The sequence below is a fragment of the Trichomycterus rosablanca genome, chromosome 6, assembly GCF_030014385.1.
Source record: "Trichomycterus rosablanca isolate fTriRos1 chromosome 6, fTriRos1.hap1, whole genome shotgun sequence".
NCBI lineage: Eukaryota > Metazoa > Chordata > Actinopteri > Siluriformes > Trichomycteridae > Trichomycterus > Trichomycterus rosablanca.
This window is the reverse complement of record NC_085993.1, coordinates 10,572,969-10,600,159: the sequence shown is the minus strand read 5'-3', so window position 1 is coordinate 10,600,159 and position 27,191 is coordinate 10,572,969. Positions and strand designations below refer to the sequence as shown.

General features: G+C 43.4%; 1 protein-coding gene and 1 long non-coding RNA gene across 2 annotated transcripts in view; both read left to right on the top strand.

The window, feature by feature from the left end:
- The window catches only part of LOC134316879 (uncharacterized), a 72,687-nt gene extending 66,831 nt beyond the window's left edge, over positions 1–5,856 (top strand). Inside the window, exon 3 of the long non-coding RNA XR_010013135.1 lies at positions 5,778–5,856. This is a non-coding gene — a long non-coding RNA (uncharacterized LOC134316879). The remainder of the gene's footprint in view (positions 1–5,777) is intronic.
- plxnb1b (plexin b1b) overlaps positions 5,845–27,191 on the top strand; it is a 56,938-nt gene continuing 35,591 nt past the window's right edge. The window contains exons 1-7 of the mRNA XM_062997404.1: positions 5,845–5,929; positions 7,159–8,260; positions 11,739–11,921; positions 15,023–15,151; positions 17,268–17,368; positions 20,257–20,389; positions 25,770–25,926. Coding sequence (XP_062853474.1) covers positions 7,169–8,260; positions 11,739–11,921; positions 15,023–15,151; positions 17,268–17,368; positions 20,257–20,389; positions 25,770–25,926 — 1,795 coding nt within the window. The 5' untranslated portion in view covers positions 5,845–5,929; positions 7,159–7,168. The remainder of the gene's footprint in view (positions 5,930–7,158; positions 8,261–11,738; positions 11,922–15,022; positions 15,152–17,267; positions 17,369–20,256; positions 20,390–25,769; positions 25,927–27,191) is intronic.

The following is a 27,191-nucleotide window of genomic DNA, read 5'->3' as shown; positions in this document are numbered from 1 at the left end:
GTTCTACATCAGTTCTTTTCTGAATATCTCAACTTGTTTGGAAGCTGGAGCAAACAGGGTTAAGGGTCTTGCTCAAGAGCCCAACAGTGGCTGCATAGCAGAGCCTGGATTTGAACCAACAATCTTCCAGTTGATGGCCTAAAGCTCTCCTTACTAGGCTACTGTTCCTACATTTGGACAATTAAATGCTTTTTATTCTGTAGGAACCGTTTGGGGAAGGCCTGTTCTGTCCCAACAGGACTGCTCCAGTGCACAAAGCAAAGTCCAAAAAGACCTGCCCTCACAGAGCCTTGACTGCAACCCATCAAACAGTTTTGGGATGAACTTGAATGGAGAAAGCTAGGTCCTTTTGTCCATTAAGCAGGGCTATTTTTTTATCATATGGGTATTTTGCATCATGATCCAGTACAAGTATGTTATTTAAACTTCAGTAATATTCAAAAGGAGCTTCATTATCCTTCATTACCCTTGCAGGCACCATCAGTCAGCCAGCAGGGGTCGTAATTGCGTCAGGTATGAGGAGCCCTATCTGGCTCCCACCCTGTATGAACAACAGCCAATCGCTGTTCATGTAGCTAGCGTGTTTTACCACTGCGCCATCTGAGCGCCTCAAGCCATGTTTTTATGGACCTTTTATGTATACAGGGGCCCAACAATGCTGATACTGGAAAGAGCCTTCCCCAAATTTTTGCTACAAGGTTAGAAGCATATCATTTATGTGATAGAGCTGATTACACTGATTTCAGTAGTTTGGAGCGGTGTCCAGATATTTGTGGTTATAGAGTGTATCTCTAATATTAAGGGGCGGCAAGTCAAAATAAATGAGACGTATTGCATAGCGACAGTGTAATAAAGGAAAGAATCAAGTCAAAGTTGATTTTAATTATTTGGACACTTGTTCTTTTACATATAAGCTTTATTTCTTCTGATCTCAGTACACTTACTGGCAGGATATTGGTCTGCATGCTGCTCTAACTGCTGTAGCTTTTGGATCAAACATAGCGCTGCGAGACCAGGCTGTACTGTGTTTATTGTAAATTACAACTGTGTGAGGCTGCTGCCAAATCTGCTCTGACCCATGACTGAGCTATAGGCGCCTTTACAAAAAAAAATGGCCTCTGTAAGGGAAAGCAGGCCGACACACAGAGGAGCCAGTCTACCCCATCAGGCCGGAACTCCTGTCATACACACCACTCCTTCCAGCTGCTAGAATTGATCTTGCGTTACAGTATTTCTTCCCTGATCTTGTGTCGCCCAGTAAAATTCCAAACTGTGAACAGACGCTCCACACGCCAGTTTGCCAAGTCTACACTGTATGGAATGTAAAAGTGTTGGGAACCCCCTTCTAATGATTAAATAACAGATTTAATAAATCGATTATAAACAGGTAATTTCATGCTTCCAACTTTGCAGAGGGATTGCAGAGTTTAGGAAAGGTCCTTTCCTGTTCCAGCATGACTGTGCCCCTGTGCACAAAGCAAAGTCTGTAAAGAAATAAAGAAAGTCTCACTGAACAGCTTTGGAACGAACTGTAACATCAATTGAGGCTTTTTTGACAAACATCATTCCCAGCCATGCAAATGCTTTTTTGTCTAAATGGGCACAAATTCCCACAAAGTGGTAAGAAAAGTGGCTGCTGTTGCATCTGGAGCAGAGATGTTCACAAGTCACAAAATACGAGTCCGAGTCAAGTCACGAGTCTTTAGGCTAGAGTCCGAGTCAAGTCACGAGTCTTTAGGCTAGAGTCCGAGTCAAGTCACGAGTCTTTAGGCTAGAGTCCGAGTCAAGTCACGAGTCTTTAGGCTAGAGTCCGAGTCAAGTCACAAATAATATGTAAGTTCAGATAAAAACAACAATAGATTAGCGACTGTATTTTGATGTTTTACTTAGTGCCTTTACTTTCCTAGTCATTGTGCAAATTAATGTAATTTCTGTAACAAGAAGGTACCAGTTAAAAGCTTAAACTGATACTTTTTGTTTTCATTGCAAAACAAAAGCGCAAGATAAATCACGGCACAGCGGCCAAAATCCAAAACACAGCAAAAAAAATCATAACCACTGCTTACCTTAGCTTATGTTCTTTCAGATGCTATTACATTTATAATCGTGTGTCCCATTAGGAATATAATCCGTTATTTTGTAAATGTGCTTATAATTAAAAACCTCCAAACTTTTTCCGGTTGTGAAGTAAAACACTAACTCGTTAGAAAGCCGATCAAGCGTTTCACTGACACATAATCTGTGTGACGCAAACTGAATAAATGCAAATAACAGCATTACTTACTAAAATCAGAAGGTCTGATTGGTTCAGAAAGCGGTCTTTCAACCATTAGCGCCAATTCTGTAGATTGTTCCATTCACCCAGTTGTTCCTGTGAAGTGCACTAGGTAGGGTATTCCATTTTAAGTGAGATTCCAGTCCAGAGGTAACGAAAATGTTCAAATGAAGTGAACTTCAAACTGTTTAGGGAGTAGGGAGCGTCGTTCATCACATTTATAATAATAATTAATAATTAAGTCATGAGTCGACTGGACACTTAGTCGACTTATGTGCTACTCGGACTCTAGTCTCAGACTCGAGTCCCCATCTTTGATCTGGAGTAATCACTTGCAGGTCTCTCTCTATTTTAATACCATTTTTTAAAATGCATTTTCTCCCCATTTTCCTCCCGATTTAGCACACTCAATTTGTCTTCCGCTGCTGAGGGATACCTGATTGCATCCAATGAGAGCACATCGCTGTACACGCCCTGTACAGCCCTCCTCTTCTCGCCCCTGCATTCTGCACAGGCGTCTCTTCCACCAATCAGGGTCCACTCACACATAGTCTGGCCCCACCCTGCAGATACAGTGGCCAGTTAGTATCTGCTGCAGGCACTGCCAATTATGCCCGCCAGATGGTGCCCAGCCGACCGGTGGCAAAGCCGAGTTTCGAACCGAGGAGTTCAGAATCTCAGCGCTGGTGTGCTAGTGGAATAATCGACTGCGCCACCTGGGTGCCATAGTCACATACTTTTGACCATATTGTGTATTATAGTGCTTAGCAGCATGTCTGCCATGCCTTATCATCCAGATAACAGCCTTCATTTCCAAACAGAAGGCCATTAATCAAACTGTTTTGACAATTGCTTGAACCCCACGCTGCCCTTAGGAACTAAGAACGAAGCCGGACTGTTTATCTACAGGAACGACTACATTGTTGTGAAGGAAGTAATAGATTCAGAAGATATGAATCAAGTTTGTTATGGAGAAGATAACGGTGGTCAGAAGATGGAGGGAATGTTTGAGGGTCTGCCAGCTTCTTTTTGTACGGGCAGGGAACTTTTTTATGTGTTCTGATTTTTGAGATATACCCTCAAACACACTGGCGTTTGTTTTAATATGAACATGCAATCACAGCTGCTGTAAAAATAATTAGATAAACCCTCATGGACATTCTGTCTTTTTATAGACAGTGACACAAGGTGTGACTTAAGGGACACTCCTAAGCAAATTTTACACCTTATATTGTCTGGAAATTTACAGTTGTTGCACCTTTCTCACTGTACTAATGGGTTACTTGCAGTCAGTGGTATGATCAGAGTAGTGCACACTAGGGATGTAACGATACACTCTACCTGTGATGCGATTCACGATACTGGGTTTACGATACAAATTAAACAAAATGAAAATGAAGACAAATTATGACAAAGTTTCCTTTTATTATTTCTCTTTAAAAAATACCGTATTTGTGCCTATCTCTTATTATCTAAATGATGAATGCCATTTTATTTCTGCAAACTTTACAAAACAATGCTGCACATTTCCCTTTTTGTCCTTTTTGTGTAAAAAAAAAACTTAAATACATTTTTAAAACAAATCCCACATTATATAAATAAATGAATAATACAAACAAAGTATCCTCACATGAATAAATTTGACTGGAAAATTCCGAAACTGGCAACCCTGTAGTGACGTCAACTAGGCGAGGTGAATAGTGCCAGTGCCCTCTGCTGTTTAAAGTGAATATTGATTCATTATACATGTTAATCGATTTCAACAGTTCCACATGTGAATCAATTTTTAACTGTCTTGTGGTGCATCGTTACATCCCTAGTGCACACTGTGTCCTCAATTGTTGGTGAGGGTTTTGCACTACATGGTTTCTAAATTCTAAACACAGTCTCTCTCTCTCTCTCTCTCTCTCTCTCTCTCTCTCTCTCTCTCTCTCTCTCTCTCTCTATCTCAGATAATTAAAGCTGCACCGATTAAGACTTGTTAAAATTTTAATAGCAAAAACAAACCATACAATAAAACAGACAGACTTGCCCACATAATGCGTAGTCGTCCAAAATTAAACTGAAAGAATGTCAATTAGTCCAGCTCAGACTGTATAAATACACTGTGACTCTGTACCATCCACATAGCAGACAGTTTTAATGCTTGATACCCTTCTTGACACAAACCTGCTATTTTGTTTTTTTATCTGGACTTGGAACCAGCACTGAGATCGCACTGGAATGTGACCTCACAAAGGCTTTTTTTGCCGTCCCCAATCCCTCTACTAGACGTTTAGATGGCACAACCTAACCCCAATATGCTAGCCCACTGCTGCTGAGATCTGAGGTTCAAATTTCCAGCCAGGCATCTACACATACATGATTGGTCGGTGGGTAGCACTGTCACCTCACAGCAAGAAGGTCCTGGGTTCGATCCCCAGGTGGGGCGGTCCGGGTCCTTTCTGTGTGGAGTTTGCATGTTCTCCCCGTGTTTGCATGGGTTTCCTCCAGGAGCTCCGGTTTCCTCCCACAGTCCAAAGACATGCAAGTGAGGTGAATTGAAGATACTAAATTGTCCATGACTGTGTTCGATATAACCTTGTGAACTGATGAATCTTGTGTAATGAGTAACTACCGTTCCTGTCATGAATGTAACCAAAGTGTAAAACATGACGTTAAAATCCTAATAAACAAACAAACAAACATACAAGATTGGCTATGCCTGAGGGTGAGCAGGTCGAAGGAATTCCTCATCGCTGCTGCAGTTGCAACCTCTGCATGCACAGAAACGGGGAATAATGGAGAGCAGTGCCTGACTTCCGTTACATAATACTGATTCCTGTGTGAACCCGCCTCATGCAGGTAAAAAAAATAGGCTGGATAATACACACTTGTCAGGGTCGGTTCTGCAGCAGTAGAGGAGATACAACTGGTGAATTGGTTACAAATAGATTAGAGGAAAACCAATTTAATCAATAACTAAACCATAGTGCAGGGTTATGTGCTACAATTTCATTACACTGAAGCAGGGTAAAGAGCTGCCTGTGAGCTGAAGCGCTATATCTCAAACTACATACCACTTTTGTCAGAGCATGATAGAGCGAGTTTTAGAATAGTTCGATTTTTCTACATTGGTATTATTAACATTTGCTTTTTGCTTGGTTTACAGCTAAGAGTTGAGAAGCTCACACTGATTGGTGATGATTCCAAACATGCTTGAATATATCGGAGGCTTGGAGACTCATCAGTGACTGAAGGAGTGACTGGTTGTCAAACCAGTCAAACATGGCCAATCACGATGGACATGCGCAGTTTAGTCACTGATCTCCAGAATCCTCAGGAACCTTCCTAAAATTGGCAAGGCCTGAAAAATCAGACTCTCAGTGCATGATGCTAATTAAACCAGATCACTAATCGATCGCAGCATTGCACTGGAACGCTCATTTAATTTTGGACACTTGTAAAATAGCTGTTTCTTGTTCCATCATATGTCTAATCGTTTTCTCTTTGTGTCTTTTAGGTTGAATCAGACGGGATGCATGTGTGAGTGAATGCGTGTGCATTTATCTCTGAGGCTGTGTGTGGGTGAGTGTATGTGTGTGTTTGTTGGACCCTGCAGCTGACCTGTCAGGAGGGGACATGCCCCTTTAACACACAGCTACCAAACAAATGGTGAGGCGATGATCAATTGTTTTCTCAGGCTGTTTCTCTCTCATTCCGTCTCTCTCTCGTCCACTGTTTCTCCTTTTGGTCAAAACAGGCTGGAGCTAATCGTGGGCTATTTTTAGACGTTTTGCTTTGCCGTTTAACATGCTTATATGGAAAGTAATGGGGTTGTTTTTCCTTTTTTCCTCGTCTGTGTGAAATGTTGCATTTCAACTTGTTTTGTTTAGGTGGCGCAGCAGTAAAACACGCTAGCACACCAGAGCTGACATTTCAAACTCGTCGGTTTGAAACCTAGCTCTGCCATCCGGCTGGGCTGGGCGGCTACATGAACAACGATTGGCTTGTTGTTCAATGCGATCAGGGTGTGGCTCTTCGTACACAAAGCTGATCCGCATATGAACTCGTCCCGTGCAAATGAAAAGATGCAGTCGGCTACTGCGCACGTGTCGGAGGGGGCGTGTGTCAGTCTCGCTCTCCTCAATCAGCAGTAGGGATCCGCATCAGTAGAGAGGAAGCGTAATGCAATCGGGTAATTGGATATGACAATTCGCTTGTTGTTTATACAGGGTGGGAAGCCGGATAGGGACCTCTTAACTGATGCAATTACGACCTCTGCTGGCTGGTTGATGCCGTCTGCACAGAGTAGAGGAATAATGCGGTCAGGGTGTGGCTCTTTGTACACAAAGCTGATTCGCATATGAACTCGCCTCATGCAGGTGAAAAGATGCAGTCGGCTACTGCACACGTGTCGGAGGGGGGCGTGTCAGTCTCGCTCTCCTCAATCAGCAGTAGAGATCCGCATCAGTACAGAGGAAGCGTAATGCAATCGGGTAATTGGATATTACAATTGGCTTGTTGTCCATACAGGGTGGGAAGCCGGATAGGGATCTCATAACTGGTGCAGTTACGACCTCTGCTGGCTAGTTGATGCCGTCTGCACAGAGTAGAGGAATAATGTGATCAGGGTATGGCTCTTCGTACACAAAGCTGATCCGCATATGAACTCGCCCCGTGCAGGTGAAAAGATGTAGTCGGCTACTGCACACGTGTGTCAGTCTCGCTCTCCTCAATCAGCAGTAGGGATCCGCATTAGTAGAGAGGAAGCGTAATGCAATCGGGTATGCAATTGGATATGACTAGATTGAGAGGAAAATTGGGAAAAATGCAAAACTCGTTTTGTTTTCTTTCTGTGTCTCACTCACTCACCTCGTCTCGTATTGTTTATCTCTTTCCAGAGTTGTCGCTATGCCACCTGGGATGGTGCACACTCTTCTCCCCGTCCTGTTTTGGTGCACGGTTTTGTGGAGCTCCACCCAGTCACGTTATTACCCAGCATTTCTGCGCAACGATACACAATTTGAGCACCTGGCTCTACATCCTGATCCGGCGCTCGGTCGCATCTACGTGGGTGCCCACGACCGCCTGTTCCAGCTCTCTGTAGACCTGCAGCTGGAGCAAGAGGCAGTGACCGGGCCGGTGACAGACAGCCGGGACTGCCTGCCTCCGATCAGCGAGAGCAGCTGCCCGCAGGCCAAATCCACCAGCAACCACAACAAGCTGCTGCTCATTGACCCCTACAACCAGGTGCTGATTAGCTGCGGCAGCGTCCACCAGGGCACGTGCCAGAAGCGCAGCCTGGACTCGGTGGCTACTGTGCTCTTTGCAGCCCAAAGGCCGGTGGACACACAGTACGTGGCTGCCAACGAGCCCGGCGTTTCAACCGTAGGGCTGGTCGTAAGGGCACGCGAAGATCGACAACCAGTGCTATACGTAGGCCGGGGTTACACCAGCAGCCAGCCGCCAATCTCCACTCGCAACCTAGCAACCGAGCCCATCTTCTCATATGAAGAAACAGCAAAGCTGGCTGTGGCGGGGCGGCTTTCGGAATACGACCACCACTTTGTGGCGTCGTTCACACGCCGCTCCCATGTCTACTTCCTGTTCTACCGGCGGGATCTAAAGTTGCTGGGTCGCGACTACAGAACATACGTGTCTCGTGTCTGCCTGGACGATCCGGCGTACTACTCCTACGTGGAAGTTCCTCTAAGCTGTCGGTCTGCCGCCGGGACGATCTACAACATGCTGCAGGCTGCTCGACTGGGCTTATCAAAACCTGGAGAGTTCGGCCAGGCGGAGGAGGAGATCCTGCTGGGGGTTTTCTCCACACAATCAACCTCCTTTGGGAAACCTAGCGAAGAGTCTGCCCTGTGCATGTTCTCCCTGCAGGAACTGGATAGACGCATTGATGGCACGCGAGATCTTTGTTACACAGAACTGGGCCGGCAGGACGCGTACATAGAATACGACGTGAAATCGAACTGCGCCAGTCTGCCACCGGTGAGTAACCAACCACTGCACGTTAATGACATGAACACCATTCAGTTGTCTAACCTGTTTAATTAGGGAATAAAATTCATCAGTCAAACCATAATCTTGGTTGAAACTGAACACATGACTTCATTTGGAAGGTTTATTGGGACAGTGGTAGCCAAGTGGGTGGAGCTTTTGGCTATCAACATTGTCGGTTCAAATCCAGGCTCTGCTATGCTGCCAATTTTGGGCCCCTAAGCAAGGCCCATAACCCTCTCTGCTTTGGGGGTGCCATACAATGGCTGACCCTGTGCTCTGACCCCAGATTCCAAATGAGCTGGGATATGTAAAAATGGCCTATAATAACATACAGGCACTCAAGTAAAGCAGAAGGCGATGAATCCCAGTGGATGCTATTGGCCAGACATGCGTCTACACAGACATGATTGGATATGCCTGGGCTTGGGAAAGCCTAAAGCCCTGCAATAGATTGTTTGCACACAACCTTTTTTCACCAGACCTCTCAATGGCTAGTCTGTTTTGGCCGACCGGCTGATAGCACTGCTGAGATTCAAACCCTCAATTCCCAGATCTCAGCAGCAGTACTTTAGCACTGTGCCACTCAAGCATCCCTTTGCCGCTCAGGTGGCGCAGCGGTAAAACACGCTAGCACACCAGAGCTTACATTTCAAACTCGTCGGTTCGAAAATAAGCTCTGCCATCCGGCTTAGCACTGTCGCCCCACAGCAAGAAGGTCCTGGGTTCGATCATGTTGTTCGGCATGTTTTCCCCAAGTCTGCATGGGTTTCCTCCGGGAGCTTCGGTTTCCTCCTACAGTCCAAAGACACGCAAGTGAGGTGAATTAGAGATGTTAAATTGTCCATGACCGTGTTTGATATAACCTTGTGAACTGAAGAACCTTGTGTAATGAGTAACTACCGTTCCTGTCATGAATGTAACCAAAGTGGAAAACATGACGTTAAAATCCTAATAAACAAACAAACAAACAAACTGCCATCCGGCTGGGCTGGGCGGCTACATGAACAACGATTGGCCTGTTGTTCATATAGGGTGGGAAGCCGGATAGGAATCTCATAACTGATGCGATTACGACCACTGCTGACTGGTTGATGGTGCCTGCACAGAGTCGAGGAATAATACGTTGATCAGCATTATTGTGGCTCTCCGTACACAAAGCTGATCCGCGTATGAATTCCTCTCATGCAGGTGAAAAGATGCAGTCGGCTACTGCACACGTGTCAGAGGGTGTGTGTGACAGTCTCACTGTCCTCAATCAGAAGTGGAGATCAGCATCAGTAGAGAGGAAGCGTAATGCAATCGGGTAATTGGATACGAATAAATTGGGAGGAAAATTGGGGAAAAATGCGAAATATTTATATAAATTTCAGAAATTCTTAATATTTGGCACTGAGAACCAAGGAAGCACATTTATAAAAGTGACTGAGCGGGTGGATTTATTTGACAGGTTTATTTGTTTTCCAAATACTAAGAAATTCTTAACAATTTACCTTCTAACTTAAATTGTTCTGCTTATTGTAGGTTTTGCCATAAAAAACACAAACCAGTTTATTAAGTTTAAGAAAAATGCAAAATAGAAACATTTTTATTATTGAACTATTTGTTTGGAATCCCTGTGCTATACCTGAGGATCATTTACACTGTTGATAACATCTAATGACGTGGCATTCTCAAGTAACCTAGAGCTAATATGAGGCTCGCAAATTTCCTCACTGGAATTTAACAACACATTTAATCATTTAACAGCTCGTGTTTTAGGATTATAAGCTGCTAGTTTTTAGGTTTATTTGCTCCATTGGTGCTATGTCTAGGCTATTTCAAGCTTAGAAGCTGGAATATATGGCGATACAATCTTGTGAAACTTTGTCCTCCCCACACACACACACACACACACACACACACACACACACACACACATGTATAGTATTTTTAATCTTATATTGTAATGTTAGCATAACCTTTTCATCTCATGCATAATGTGTGGATTATTATGTAGTCAGGCTTCAAGTAATGCATCGCTTATTTGAACTCTTACTGACATTTAGGTAAAAGCAGCAGTAGGACATATTTGGCAGTATCCTTTTGTAACCACCCATTATGAGTTAAATGTTACAGACTGTAAAATCCTCTTTCAGCGTCAAACAGAGCCAGCGAACCCCTGCAAAGCAAACCTCCGGTTAAATTAAAGTAATGAATCCAGTAGGTCTTAGCACTAAAGTAATTCCGCTGAGGTGCAGTGGATTAAATTGGATGTGTCTGACAGTGTGTTTTACAGTGCCTCTATTGCCTGGTGTGTGTGTGTGTGTGTGTGTGTGTGTGTGTGTGTGTGTGTGTGTGTGTGTGTGTGTGTGTGTGTGTGTGGAGGAGTGGGGACAGATGGGGCTAATCCTTGCTGAGTAGGGGCTATTGATTCTGGCTATGCATAAGGATCCCCAATAAAGGTCATTCTGTATGTGCTGACCCCTTTCTTTAGTCTCTGCACTTTAGCCCAGAGCAGAATGAGCTCAGGGCCGTTGTTATGTTTGAATAGGGCTTTCTGGAATCGATATGCAGGAACGTCCTTACCTAGTGGGTAGCACTGTCGCCTCACAACAAGAAGGTCCTGGGTTTGATCCCTAGGTGGGGCGGTTTGGGTCCTTTCTGTGTGGAGTTTGCATGTTCTCCCAGTGTCCATGTGGGTTTCCGCCAGGTGCTCTGGTTTCCTCTTACAGTCCAAAGACATACAAGTGAGGTGAATTGGAGACACTAAATTGTCCATGATGTCCATGATTGACCTTGTGTAATGAATAATAACTACTGTTCCTGTCATGAATGTAACCAAAAAAGTAAAACATGACGTTAAAATCCTAATAAACAAACAAACAAACAAACAAACAAACAAACGTAGTGACAGAAAAGACACTGATAGTCTGAAGATGGACTAAAGTGTTCACTGTCTGAACTTGTACTGAAATAGTGTGACTCAGAACGAGAATAAGACAAGGTAAGTCCAGAAAGAGACTCATGGTGACTGTTTAGACAGATGGGTTTAAGGGTTTTTGGTCCAAACTAAAATTAATACTATTAGTCTGTATTAAATTCCATCGTCTGAGTGTCTGATGGATCTGGAGAAAACAGGCAGTGAGCTGCTGGCCATAATGTCAGAGCACACCAGCAACAGATGGAAAAAAAAGGAAAAGCAGAAGCTTTGAACATCAAGACAGGATGCCTGCCATAGCTGTGGTTCCATCCAGCCTCCTGCCCTCATGATTTTGCTCTGACAGGAATGAGATGGTAAACGATAAGAAAAAGGAACATAACGCTTTGTTTAGGAATAAAAATTCTACTGTATTCCAGATTAGTGTTTGTTCTTTGATGCATATGATGATAAGTGACAATCAGATCTTTCACATAATAAAAAATGTATTATTTGACTGCACTCCCTGATGTTTCTCATAACACACTGTCATCGTTGTGTTCTCCCCAGACCACCCTGGAGACCTACCCTTGTGGCTCCGACCACACCCCGAGCCCGATGGCCAGCCGCTTGGCTGTGGAAGTCGAACCGATTCTGGACAGTCCTTCTGCTCGTCTTACTGCGGTGGCGATCAGTGTGAGAGCGGACCACACTATTGCCTTTCTGGGAGATTCGAAGGGGAATTTACATAAGGTGATTACATCTTCACATCAGTCCCTCCCAAAAACTGCTTACATTTTTAGAATGTAGGATTTAATAGGACTTATAAACACCATATAAGATATAAAATCTATTCAACTCTACACCCTCACAGTCACATAAACATCCTAATTTCTGTGCACACAAGTAAAGAAACAAATCGACACCCACTTTCTAAAAGACTGAACCTATTATTCAGCCATGTTAATAGCCATAGCAGCTGACATGGTATTAAGAATAAAAAACACATAAGGTGAATTTCTTTTCTTTCTCATTCTTGGTAAATCTCATGTTTTTTTTATTTTGTAGCACTGTTGCCTCACAGCAGAAGGGTCCTGGAGGGCTATTCCAGGTTCGGGATATTCCGCTAGCACACCAGCGTCGATATTCGAACCGAGGTGTTCAGAATGTCGGCACTGGTGTGGTAGCGGAATATTCCTGGTGTGCTAGCAGAATATCCCGAGATTCTGAACTCCTAGGTTTGAATCTCGGCTCTGCCACCAGTCAGCTGGGCGCCATCTAGGGAGCACAATTGGCAGTGCTTGCAGCAGACAAAAATTGACCACCGTGTCTGCTGGGTGGGATGACCGGAGTAAGTGGGTGGGGTCTTCAAACGCTGTGTAAGGACCCTGGTTAGCAGATAGAGGCGCCTGTGAAGAAGGCACAGGCGAAAAGAAGGGGTCCACTAGCACAGCAATTTACCCTCCTCAGCAGCAGAAGATAGATTAACTACACTAAATTGGGAGAAAAAGGGGACCATCTGGCGAGCATCATTGCCAGTGCCTGCAGCAGATACTAATTGGCCACTGTATCTGCAGGGTGGGGGTCGGACTATGTGTGGCTGGGTGGGTCTTTATACGCTGTGTAGAGACCCTGATTGGCGTAAGAGACGCCTGTGCAGAGTGCATGGGGGAAGAAGAGGAGGGCTGTGCACGTGTCAGAAGAGGCGTGTGCAGCGACGTGCTCTCCTCGGATGCAATCTGGTATTCCTCAGCAGCGGAATACAAACTGAGTGCACTAAATGGGGAGAAAAATGGGGAGAAAATGCATTAATAAAAAAAGTTGCTCTGTGCATGTACATTTTTATTTAACAAGAAGGAACATGCAAAGAGAAAACTGAAAAGGTTTTAAAAAGCTGATCAGGTTGTTTTCAGAGCTATACACAAACTTTTCTCTCTCCTACTCTGTCTAATCTCCCGCCAAAGAACCTGCTGTCGTTTTAGTTGTGGACTGTCTGAAATGCTAGAAGAGTCGTATGTAATTCAGAAATATTTTAAGGATCAGTGCTTAATCCGGCTGCTTACGTCTCCTTGTACTAAATGTAAATGGTTGTGCATTATGATTGCTCTCCTCTCATTCTGCAGATCTTAGTCCTTATGTTCACACTTTGAGACTTTGACTAACCATCTGTTGCTTCTAGACCAGTTCTTTCAGCTCGGTCTCTGTTTAGCAAGAAATCACTGACTGAGGACCACTGATTGACCTTATGTCAGCACTGCTGGCTCTCATACAGTGCAAGCCTGTTCTCCATTCTGAGAAACAGTTTGATGTGGGAACCCTCAGAGCAGCCGTTTGTAGGGCCGGTCTAGACTGAAGTCAGAAAGCGGTCCTTTCAAAAAGTCCTTTAAGATTCATGCTTCAGATTTGACAATCTAAACATGATTTTGGTTGTTGTTATTTTAAAAATAGTGGCAGCAACCAATGAGCTTACCTACAAATGTGTAGAGCAACAATAATAATGCTTTATTAATACAGCACCCCATCCGAGCATGTTGTTACTTTCCAATCCACGGTGGCTCGGTGGGTAGCACTGTTGCCTCACAACAAGAAGGTCCTGGGTTTGATCCCCAGGTAGGGCGGTCCAGGTCCTTTCTGTGTGGAGTTTGCATGTTCTGTGTGTCTGCGTGGGTTTACTCTGGGAGCTCAGGTTTCTTCCCACAGGCCAAAGACGTGCAAGTGAGGTGAATGTAACCGAATGATGTAACCAAAGTGTAAAACATGACGTTAAAATCAGAGTTCCATAGTTTAATGAGGGACAAAAACAACTATACCAAATCTGATAAGGAAATGTCTATTACTATATGACACTGACCAAAAAAAGGAATTAAATTCTAAGAAATGCTGAATATAGCAATGACGGCACAAAAAACACTAATACAAATGAAGAGCTGTGCTTAATTGGAGTGAATTTCAGACTGGGGTGAATATTCGTGTACATGTATGATTGAGTAGCGACTGTGTGACTGGTCTCTTTGTCACAGAGACTGTACAGCTGTCTCTCACTGCCGTGGCTATAGAAATTTCCAACACAGCATTCCTTTGTTTTTTATAATGACTCCTTACACTATTGATACTGGTTGATGGCACATGCCAGATGTGAATAGGGATGGCGATACTGTCTCAGGACTGAAGGACTGTGAGTACTTGCGTGTTCAATGATGTATATAGCATATACGTCTATATGTGTATGTGACTGATGGTACTGATGGAGAATGGTACACAGCAAAGTGTATTAAAATGTCAACTGAATGCGGTATTGTCAGGCCACTTATTGTTTCCGGTGTAAGCAGTGTGGAACGTTATTGTTTTACAATTCCAAATTGCAGCTCCTGATCAAGGAGAGCTGCAGACTGTCACACGCCCCCTTCAACACATGTGCAGTCACTGGCCACTTCTTTTCACCTTGCCTGTCGCAGACTCTAGCAGAGTTGTACAGAATACGGAGAGTCAAACTATGCCATTTGTGAACTATCCATCAGATAGAGGTGCAGGCGCCTCAACCAGCCAGCAGTTGTCACATTTGCAGCAGCAATAAGGAACCCTGTTGACCTCCCTCCCTCAGGCACTGCCAAATGTTCCTGTTGGATGCACCACTGAAAAATTGCACCACCCAAGCGTCTCTGTATCTGATTTTTATTCTCACTATTCTCACTTGTCAGTGTGTTTCTTATCAAATAAATTATTTACCTCACAGTTTTTGCTTTAGCACTAATTACTGTGTGTGTGTTCTTCCCTTGCTGACAAGAAACTAAAATTAAATATATAATTGTATATGTTGCTGGTACATATAAATCAACTATTCTTGTTGTTAACAGGTGTTTTTAGGTCCTCATGGTGAGGTGGAAGAATATGCTGTTATTCCCATTCAGCCTAACACAGAGATCAGCAGTGAGCTGATTCTCGACCAATCAGAGGAGCACATCTACATCATGACCAGCACTATGGTAAGTACACAGTTCAAGGCTTTATTGGACGTTTACCAGCTTTGTGGGGATTAAACAATTTCAGCTAAAGAATTCCAGTCATATAATTAAATGCAAATTATAATTTAGGTTTTTTCATGTTCACGCTGTATCAGCTCAGGTGTTTGCTGCGGTAAAACGTGTTCGTGGTACAGACGTGGTTAAGATCTCAGTGGTGCTAATGGTCGAACAGCCTAGCCAGTGAGAATTGCACCTATGAGTATGCTCTTAATGCCAGATCCAAGCCCGGATAAAATAGAAGTGTTGCGTCAGAAAGGACATCCAGTGTAAAAGCTGTGCCAAATCATATACACTGACCAGGCATAACATCATGAGCACTGACAGGTGAAGTGAATAACACTGATTATCTCTTCATCACGGCACCTGTTAGTGGGTGGGATATATTAGGCAGCAAGTGAACATTTTATCCTCAAAGCTGATGTGTTAGAAGCAGGAAAAATGGACAAGCGTAAGGATTTGAGCGAGTTTGACAATGGTTAAATTGTGATGGCTAGACGACTGGGTCAGAGCATCTCCAAAACAGCAGCTCTTGTAGGGTGTTCCCAGTCTGCAGTGGTCAGTATTTATCAAAAGTGGTCCAAGGAAGGAACAGTGGTAAACCGACGACAGGGTCATGGGCGGCCAAGGCTCATTGATGCACGTGGGGAGTGAAGGCTGGCCCGTGTGGTCTGATCCAACAGACGAGCTACTGTAGCTCAAATTGTTGAAAAAGTTAATGCTGGTTCTGATAGAAAGGCATCAGAATACACAGAGCATCAGAGTTTGTTGCGTATGGGGCTGCATAGTCACATACCAGTCATAATGGTGGTCATAATGTTATGCCTGATCGGTGTATACGAACCAACATTGTCCTCTATTTGAGCCCTAAAATACTGAAGCAGCCAAAAAAAATTACTTTTTTGACCAGGTACAATTGCAAGTGCTAGAAACTGAGCTCTGAAGTGTCTAAAGATTGAAAAGATATGTATAACAGTGCAAATTATACAAGACAAACATCACACCAATGCAGAAAACAGTATAAATAACACAAACTAGACAGATAATGCAATAAATAGGAGATTGTTCTAAGGTAGTGGTAAGGTAGGTTTCTCTGCATGCTTTGTTAGCCCCCTTTCATGCTGTTCTTCAATGGTCAGGACTCTCCCAGGACCACCACAGAGTAGGTATTATTTAGGTGGTGGATCATTCTCAGCACTGCAGTGACACTGACATGGTGGTGGTGTGTTAGTGTGTGTTGTGCAGGTATGAGTGGATAAGACACAGCAGCACTGCTGGAGTTGTTAAACACCTCACTGTCACTGCTAGACTGAGAATAGTCCACCAACCAAAAATATATCCAGCCAACAGCGCCCCGTGGGCAGCGTCCTGTAACCGCTGATGAAGGTCTAGAAGATGACCAACTCAAACAGCAGCAATAGATGAGCGATCGTCTCTGACTTTACATCTACAAGGTGGACCAACTAGGTACGAGTGTCTAATAGAGTGGACACAGTATTTAAAAACTCCAGCAGTGCTGCTGTGTCTGATCCACTCATACCAGCACAACACACACTAACACACCACCACCATGTCATTGTCACTGCAGTGCTGAGAATCATCAACCACCCAAATAATACCTGCTCTGTGGTGGTCCTGTGGGGGTCTTGACCATTGAAGAACAGGGTGAAAGAAGCATGTAGAGAAATAGATGTACTACAGTCAGTAATTGTAGAACTACAAAGTGCTTCTATATTGTAAGTGGAGCTGATAAAATGGACAGTGAGTGTAGAAACAAGAAGGTGGTTTTAATGTTATGGCTGATCAGTGTATGTTGTATATGGTTAATAACATGGCTGCTGTTTTTAGGAGTAAAATAAGCTGTGGCTGGGTGCAGCTTGGTGTGTTTTTTGTTCATAATGTGGGTGTATAAGATGTTATTAGTGTGTTCTATTACTGTTATGGCTGGCAAACAAGGCAAAGGATTGTGTATTCATGTTCTTTGGCGTCAGTGTTTATAGTTGCCACTGAGTAGGTGTGCTGAGCTGCCTGTTGGTGAACTGATATGTTATTACCTGTGTGTGTGTGTGTTTGTTTCTAGCTACAAAAAAGGCCTGTTGCAGAGTGTGAAAAACATCTGGATTGTCAGTCATGTCTCTCAGCTCACGACCCGTACTGCGGCTGGTGTGTGCTGGAGGGAAGGTGAGTTTGTGCACACAGGCTTGAAAACATTTACTCCTAATGAGAGTCTGAAACAAACACTTGCCAAAATCCTACACTAAGTGGACAAAAGTATTGGGACACCCTTTCTTATTATTGAAATCATGTGTTTCAGCCACAACAATTGCTAACAGGTGTAATAAATCAATTAATTAAAGGAAATTACATGCTTCCGTCGTTCCTGTTCCAGTATGTTTGTGCTCCTGTGCACAAAGCAAGTTCTATAAAGACATGAAGAAATGCTTGGTTTAAGGAAACTCCAGTGACCTGAACAGGGCCCTGACCTCAGCTCCACTAAACAGCTTTGGAATAAACAGGAGCATTAATTGAGGCTTTCTTGACCAACATGAGTGTCCAGCATTTGTGACTGAATTGTCTCAAAGTCCTACAGTCCCGTTTCCATGGAATCACTGGGCAGAATGCAGTAACACACTGGACAGAACACCTGTACATCACATGGCCTTGGCCATCCCCCCCAATCCTCCCAGACATAGCCCATTAAGTCTGTTTGTAGAGGTGGCACGGTCACCTCACAGCAAGAAGGTCCTCAGTTCGATCCCCAGGTGGGGCGGTCCGGGTCCTTTCTGTGTGGAGTTTACATGTTCTCCCCGTGTCCGTGTGGGTTTCCTCTGCGTGCTCCGAAGACATGCAAGTGAGGTGAATTGGAGACACTAAATTGTCCAAGACTGTGTTTGATATAACCTTGTGAACTGATGAATCTTGTGTAATGAGTTCCTGTCATGTATGTAACGTTCCTGTTTGTAGACACCTTATCAGCCAATAGCACCGCCGGGGAACTCTGGATCCCAGATACAGTGCCTTGCAAAAGTATTCAGCCCCCTTGAACTTTTCAACCTTTTGCCACATTTCAGGCTTCAAACATAACGATATGAAATTGTAATTTTTTGTGAAGAATCAACAACAAGTGGGACACAATCGTGAAGTGGAACGAAATTTATTGGATATTTTAAACTTTTTTTAGAAATAAAAAACTAAAAAGTGGGGCGTGCAATATTATTCAGCCCCTTTACTTTCAGTGCAGCAAACTCACTCCAGAAGTTCAGTGAGGATCTCTGAATGATCCAATGTTGACCTAAATGACTGATGGTGATAAATAGAATCCACCTGTGTGTAATCAAGTCTCCGTATAAATGCACCTGCTCTGTGACAGTCTCAGAGTTCTGTTTAAAGCGCAGAGAGCATCATGAAGACCAAGGAACACACCAGGCAGGTCCGAGATACTGTTGTGGAGAAGTTTAAAGCCGGATTTGGATACAAAAAGATTTCCCAAGCTTTAAACATCTCAAGGAGCACTGTGCAAGCGATCATATTGAAATGGAAGGAGTATCAGACCACTGCAAATCTACCAAGACCCGGCCGTCCCTCTAAACTTTCAGCTCAAACAAGGAGAAGACTGATCAGAGATGCAGCCAAGAGGCCCATGATCACTCTGAATGAACTGCAGAGATCTACAGCTGAGGTGGGAGACTCTGTCCATAGGACACAATCAGTCGTACACTGCACAAATCTGGCCTTTATGGAAGAGTGGCAAGAAGAAAGCCATTTCTCAAAGATATCTATAAAAAGTCACCTGGGAGACACACCAAACATGTGGAAGAAGGTGCTCTGGTCAGATGAAACCAAAATCGAACTTTTTGGCCACAATGCAAAACGTTATGTTTGGCGTAAAAGCAACACAGCTCATCACCCTGAACACACCATCCCCACTGTCAAACATGGTGGTGGCAGCATCATGGTTTGGGCCTGCTTTTCTTCAGCAGGGACAGGGAAGATGGTTAAAATTGATGGGAAGATGGATGGAGCCAAATACAGGACCATTCTGGAAGAAAACCTGTTGCAGTCTGCAAAAGACCTGAGACTGGGACGGAGATTTATCTTCCAACAAGACAATGATCCAAAACATAAAGCAAAATCTACAATGGAATGGTTCACAAATAAACGTATCCAGGTGTTAGAATGGCCAAGTCAAAGTCCAGACCTGAATCCCATCGAGAATCTGTGGAAAGAGCTGAAAACTGCTGTTCACAAACGCTCTCCATCCAACCTCACTGAGCTCGAGCTGTTTTGCAAGGAAGAATGGGCAAAAATTTCTGTCTCTCGATGTGCAAAACTGATAGAGACATACCCCAAGCGACTTGCAGCTGTAATCGCAGCAAAAGGTGGTGCTACAAAGTATTAACGCAAGGGGGCTGAATAATATTGCACGCCCCACTTTTCAGTTTTTTATTTCTAAAAAAAGTTTAAAATATCCAATAAATTTCGTTCCACTTCACGATTGTGTCCCACTTGTTGTTGATTCTTCACAAAAAATTACAATTTCATATCGTTATGTTTGAAGCCTGAAATGTGGCAAAAGGTTGAAAAGTTCAAGGGGGCTGAATACTTTTGCAAGGCACTGTATAGTGGGCTTGCGGAATTTACCATCACATCATCCGGAAAAAATTCTACCTATAATTTTATGTTCTTAGACTCACGTTTATGTTCTTCGATTTATGTTCTTAGACTGTTCTCTGCTTGTACTAGAGTATGGAAATGTTTACTGAGGAAGCTTCTGTAGGTCGCTCTGGATAAAAACGTCTGCTAAAAAATTCTACCTATAATTTTATGTTCTTAGACTCATGTTTATGTTCCTCGATTTATGTTCTTAGATTTATGTTCTTAGACTGTTCTCTACTTGGACTATAGTAAGGAAATGTTTACTGAGGAAACTTCTGTAAGTCACTCTGGATAAAAACGTCTGCTAAATGCTGTAAATGTAAATGCGAATGTGTATCTGATACATTTCTGATCAATAAAGACTGTGTGCATAATTCCAGTGCTTACGCTGTCCTGCTCTTTGTTTCTCTCAGGTGTGGTCAGCGGCAGGAGTGTGCACGTGGGGAGGAGGCTGATCATTGGCTGTGGAGTTTTGATATGGAGCAGCAGTGTCTGACTGTCCAAACCCTCACACCATTAAACATCAGCAGAGAGGAGACCAGGACTGTACGTAACTCCTTCTTATGTTAGGGTGCTGCCTAGAATAACGCGTATTAGCTCTGTGTGTGTGTGTGTGTGTCAGTGCATATGTGTTGTGTTGTGTTGTAGTTCTGTGTGTTTGGGGCTGGAACGTGAGTCGTAAAAATTTTGTTTGTTATTTGTAATTCAGACAGTAATCAGTGACTATTGATATAGTAAATAAGAAGTGTTCTGGAAGTTTCACACCCAAACTAGATTCCACGTTTTGGGACATTCTGGTGCAGCTTTCCCATCTAGTTGACCACATTGTAAATAACCAGTTTACTCATGAAAGACCCTGGCATACAATGTTTGGATTTTAACGTCATGTTTTACACTTGGTTACATTCATGACAGGAGCGGTAGTTATTCATTACACAAGGTTCATCAGTTCACAAGGTTATATCAAAGTCATGGACAATTTAGTATCTCCAATTCACCTCACTTACATGTCTTTGGACTGTGGGCGGAAACCGGAGCCCCGGAGGAAACCCACATGGACACGGGGAGAACATGCAAACTCCACACAGAAAGGCCCCGGACCACCCCACCTGGGGATCAAACCCAGGACCTTCTTGCTGTGAGGCGACAGTGCTACCCACTTAGCCACCGTTCCGCCCTGCATACAATGTAACATGTAGCAAATCTCACAAACAGTCAATTCTATATAATTTTAACTAAAACGTTCATTTCAAACACTGGAGTTGGTTTATTTGCTTTATCTTTTTTTTGCCAGGTTTCTAAGGTAAGTAACAATCACTTGTAATTTATTTAATATTTAATACTTAGTCATGGACAATTCAGAATATGTCTGTAAAGTCAGAATATGCCTGTGATTGTAGTTCCAGTTATTGCTCTTATTTCATCCACACATTGATGTTGTGGAAATAATACTAGGTAATATAAACCTGCCACAGTGGATCATTCTGTTCTGCATACCTGACCTGGCACTGTTTTTATGCCAGATGCTGTTTCTGATGCAACCCTCTTTATTTTATCTGGGTTTGGATCGGCTCTTCCAATAGCTAGGCTGTTCAGCCCCCCACTAACACACATAAACAGAATAATAAATCCTACATGTTAAAAGAGGCTATTAAGCTGAGGGATGATTTAGGGTTGTGTTGTTAGACAGGTAGATGATCGCCCACATATTTTATGGACAAGCCCAAGTTGCTCCAATATCCCGGCGGGATATTCCGCTAGCACACCAGCGCTGAGATTCTGAACTCCTCGGTTCGAAACCCTGCGTTGCCACCGGTCAGCTGGGCGCCATCTAGCGGGCATAATTAGCAGTGCCTGCAGCAGACACGTTTCTGTTAGGGCGGGATGACCGGACTATGTGGGTTAGACAGGTAGATGATCGCCCACATATTTTATGGACAAGCTCGACTTGCTCCAATGTCAGAATCAGTACATTTGTCAGAGAATATGTCTTGTCTGTTGTATCTTTACTGTGCTAGAAATGTAAAGGTTGTTATTAGCTGAGACATGTACTAGGTCAGAAAATTGTGGCGCCAGACTCACCACGATTTCAGCTCAAGTGTGCCAACGTATTATTTATAAATCGAAAGGAAAGTGAATTGTAACATTGAATTGTATTAGAACTTAAATCTTGATTTATGGGTTTGGTTGGACTTGAAAAGCACAGCGGCTTATTTTACTGCTGCTTTGTTGGTCAGTTGCCTTGAGCTTCATCCTGTATTGCGTGCCATGCAGGAGCTGGAAGTTTCACCTCAAACATCAGGAGCACCGTACTGCTCCACGTTCACACAATTCTGTGGCATGTTGTACATTGTTTACTTTGGTTATTATATGTACATTTTTTTGTCGGGGACTAATTTTGCCAAATATAGCTGGCAGAGAGGGCGAAGGCTACTGTGCTTGAAATGTAAATGTTGTTATTAGCCGAGACATGTATTAGGTCAAGAAATTGCGGCGCCAGACTCGCCACAATTTTGCCAACGTATTATTTATAATAGAAAGGAAAGTGAATGTAACACTGTCCTACTAAACATAAAGGTGTTTTTTTTTTCTTCCTTTTTTTCCCCCCTTTTTCTCCCACTTTTAGCGCATCCAATTTCTGCCCGTCAATCATCCTCTCACTAATGCTGGTCCCTGCTCCTGATTGGGGAGGACGAGGCTGCTCCACGCCCCCTCCGACACATGCACAGCAATCGAACATCTTATCACCTACACTTGACGAGTGCAGTGCAGTACAGCGCTGTGTACGGAGAGCCACACCCTCTACCGCACTCCTTTCCCATCTTCGTGCAGGCGCCACCAACCAGCCAGCAGAGGTCGTAATCGCACCAGTCTGAGAGAGAGTCCCCATCCGGCTTAATCCCACCCCTTATCTGAATAGCAGGCCAATCGTTGTTCATGTGGCCGCTCAGCCTTAGCCGGCAAGGCAGAGCCGAGATTTGATACGATGTATTCAAGATCTCAGCTCTGGTGAACAGCGTGTGTTTTATCGCTGCGCCACCTGAGCGGCACAGTGCGTATTATTTGTAAATAGAAAGCAAAGTGAATTGTAACACTGTCCTACTAAACACATAAAAGGTTATTTTTTAATTTAAAGTTATGCATAACTTAAATCTTGATTTATGGGTTTGGATGGACTCGAAAAGCACAGCCGCTTTATTTTACTGCTATTTTGTTGGTCAGCTGTCTTGAGATCCACATTCACACAATTCTGTGTCATGTTGTATATTGTTTACTTTGGTTATTATATGTACATTTTTTCAAGTCACTGACTAATTTTGCCAAATATAGCTGGCAGAGAGGGCAAAGGCTACTGTGGTAGAAATTTAACGGTTGTTATTAGCCGAGACATGTACTAGGTCAGGAAATGCATAACTTCAATCTTGATTCATGGTTTCATGTGGCTGCAAAGCGGATTTTAGAACAGACAGGCTGTTTTGTAACAGGACTGATGATTTTAACACAGACGTGCCTACAGCAGGATAATCTCTCTAATCTACTTTAGTTCATTTTACTTGAGCTCATTCAGATTTTTTCACTTTCTCCAGCATTTCTCCTGCCCAACTGCTATATGTAGACACCTGACCAGAAACTTTCTGGACTTCCCTTTTCAATACAGTAGACAGTAATAAGAAATATTATTGCTGCTTTAACAGCTTTAACTCTTAAGTGCAGGCTTTTCACATGATTTTGAAGTAATTGGTGCGCTTTTTGTAAAAAAGAGACTGGACTTGATCAGCATTTCTATTTATCCTCGGGTTGAGGTCAGGGCTCTGTGCAGGACACACAGCCCTCTAGACCAGACTTGTCTTTATGGACCTTGCTATGTGCAAACGTAATAATTAGGAGGGGTTCCACATACTTTTGGCATTATAGTGCATACTGTTCAAAAATAAACTGAAACTTCTTTGACTGCCTCCTACTAATTATAGGGTACTAACACATGAAAAGATTTTTTTGCAGAAGGGGGGGGGGGGTAGATTTTTCTAATTACTAGTCCAGTACCCGAGCCTCTGAGCTATCACTGTTAAATATTTATGGCTGAGTGTAGCGATGTACTGAATATTAAGTACACCGATCAGCCATAACATTAAAACCACCTCCTTGCGCTATATGTGTCTGATCCACATATACCAGCACAACACACACTAACACATCACCACCATGTCATTGTCACTGCAGTGCTGAGAATGATCCACCACCCAAATAATACCTACTCTGTGGTGGTCCTGTGGGGGTCCTGACCATATAAGAACAGGGTGAAAACAGGTTAAAACAGTATGTAGAGAAACAGATGGACTACAGTCAGTAATTGTAGAACTACAAAGTGCTTCTATATGGTAAGTGGAGCTGATAAAATGGACAGTGAGTGTAAGGAGGTGGTTTTAATGTTATGGCTGATCGGTGTATTTTATCAGTGTTATTGGTGCTGCTTGTTGTCCTGTTCATGGTTTCTTCCTCATTTCCTTCTCAGATTCGAGTTGTGTTTATGTGCAGCTAAACTACATTCATGGACATACAATAATTTTCAAGACTGTTTTGTACTTGTTTTTGACGGCTCCTGTGTATTTAGGGATCGCCACATAGGAACATTCTAGTCCACATACCACATTTGGCACTTTTTTTTTTTTTATCCCAAATGTCCTTCTTGACGCAACCCTCCTTATTTTATCTATTTAAGTGCACAGTCCATTGCCTAGACCACATGTGTCAAACTCAAGGCCCGCGGACCAAATCCGGCCCGCCACGTCATTTTATGTGGCCCGCGAGAGCTTGAAAGACGTGTGATTGTCTTAAAATAAACTGTAAAATCATACATAAACTTCATCTCCCACAATGCATGCCGATTTTGTGACCTGCAAAGTGACCGCATCGCACCACTAGATGGCAGTGTTTCCACATTAGCGTTTAACTAAGGCGTTTTTCCAACATGTGATGTTGAGAAATATTTACAAATAATCTCAAAATGTACACGAAGAGAAAATTGAAGCAGAAGGAAATTTAGGTAATTTAATGAAAGATGGGGAAGTGAATACAAGTTTGTTCTTCAAGAAGAAAAACCGGTACGTCACGTGTTATAAGGCCGTGTCTGTGGTAAAGGAGTACAATATAAATGTAGATATACATTATAACTATACAGTATAAATTTGGCATTTTGACACCAAACACAGAATTTAGCCTCCCGGAAAAACAACAAATTGTCAGAGACTTAAAAGGCAGGCTGCAGTGCCCAGGTGGCCCAGCGGGATATTCCGCTAGCACACCAGCGCAGAGATTCTGAACTCCTTGGTTCAAAACTTGGTTTGGCTGGGCGCCATCTGGCGAGCATAATTGGCAGTGCCTGCAGCAGATACTAATTGGCCACCGTATCTGCAGGATAGGGGGGGGGACGACTGGACCATGTGTGAATGGGCTCTTCATATGCTGTGTAAGGACTCTGATTGGCAAAAGAGACGCCTGTGCAAAATGCAGGGACGAGAAGAGGAGGGCTGTGCTCTCCTTTGATGCAATCGGGTATCCCTCAGCAGCAGAAGACAAATTGATTGTGCTAAATTGGGAGGAAAATGGGGAGAAAATGCATTAAAAAAAGGCAGGCTGCAATCACAGCAGGACACGTTACAATCGGCTGTTTGAGGGCCACCATGATGCATGATGATGTGGCCCTCAGTGAAAATGAGTTTGACACACCTGGCCTAGACTTTTAGGCCACCCTTCCTTAGACATTATGCAATAATGTCCATGCAGACTCGACTCCTACATCATCATTTGTAACAAGCCTGTTAATTTACCCTATGTTAATTTTTAATTGCGCAGGGTATCAAATTATAGGTGGAATAATTAAAAATGAAATGTGATTGTGACTGTTTTCTCTTCTGTTGTTCCACAGGTCACCTTGTCCATCCCTGGTCTGCCAAAACTTGAGGACGGGAAATCATACATGTGTTTCTTCCAGGATGTTTCCTCTCCAGCCTCTGTTACTGACAGCGGGGTCACTTGTTCCTCTCCAGATCCCCAGAGAGTGCCTGCTGTGCCCCCTGGACAAGGTGAGAATAACCTACAAACACTTCACTATGCAGAGAGTAGAGATGTTCTCCTGGATTGTTGCATTTTTTTTTCATCGTCAGTAAGTCTGAAAAGGCTCAGTGAAGTTCTTGTCTCTATTAATAGCTGTGTTATGAGTGTGCTGGTAATGTCGCTTCGAACTGCGTGGGCTTTGTGCTGCTGCTGTGTCATTGTTGCCTGTTGAGTTGTTGTGCTTCTTCAGCTGGAAGAGGTTGTTCTAAGTCCTGTTTTAAGATTGAGAACTTTTAAAGCGAGATAAACCTTCAGGAATTTAAATGAAGTCACCACACAGACTTTAGCACTATGAAAGCATTCCTGTGGAGCGAAGGTTTGTGTAGAGATTTTAGCTTCTGGTTTTGCTGTTGAAAGGAATGTGTGAGAGAAAAAAGGCTCAACTTTTCATATAACAGATCTTTAAAGTCTTTACGGGTTTGGATGGACTTGAAAAGCACAGCGGCTTTATTTTACTGCTACTTTGTTGGTCAGTTGCCTTGAGCTTCATCCCGTATTGCGTGCCATGCAGGGTCTGGAAGTTTCACCTCAAACATCAGGAACACCGTACTGCTCCACATTCACACAATTCTGTGTCGTTGTATATTGTTTACTTCTTATTATTATATTATGCACATTTTCTCTCGTGCATTTCTGACAAATTTTGCCAAATATAGCCGGCAAAGAGGGCTATTGACTTGTCAGTTCCTTTCAGCTGATTCACCTGCACCTTACCGAGTGTTAATTTGTGGTAGGTAAGGTGGAAGTGTTTCTGTTATCACTTTTCTTCTTCACAGATTTGCCAGCTTCTTTGTTGCAATACCTGCTTCTATTTTCTCCAATTAATTTTTCCTTCAATTTTTCTCCCAATCTAGTCATATCCAATTACCTGATTGCATTACGCTTCCTCTCTACTGATAATGACCTCCACTTCTGACTGAGAGAGAGCCATGACTAACAAACATTCCCTCTGACACGTGTGCAGTAGCCGACTGCATCTTTTCAACTGCACGAGGCGAGCTCATATGTGGATCAGCTTTGTGCACGAGGAGTAACACCCTGATCCTCATCCTGATCTCTGTGCAGGCGCTATCATTTAGCCAGCAGAGGTTGTAATTGCACCAGTGATGACGAATCCCTGAACAAACCAATCATTGTTAATGTATCGGTTCGAATCTCAGCTCAGTTGTGCTAGCGTGTTTTACCACTGCACCACCTGAGTGCCCCCGCTTCTCTTTTTAAACTTTGATGTGAG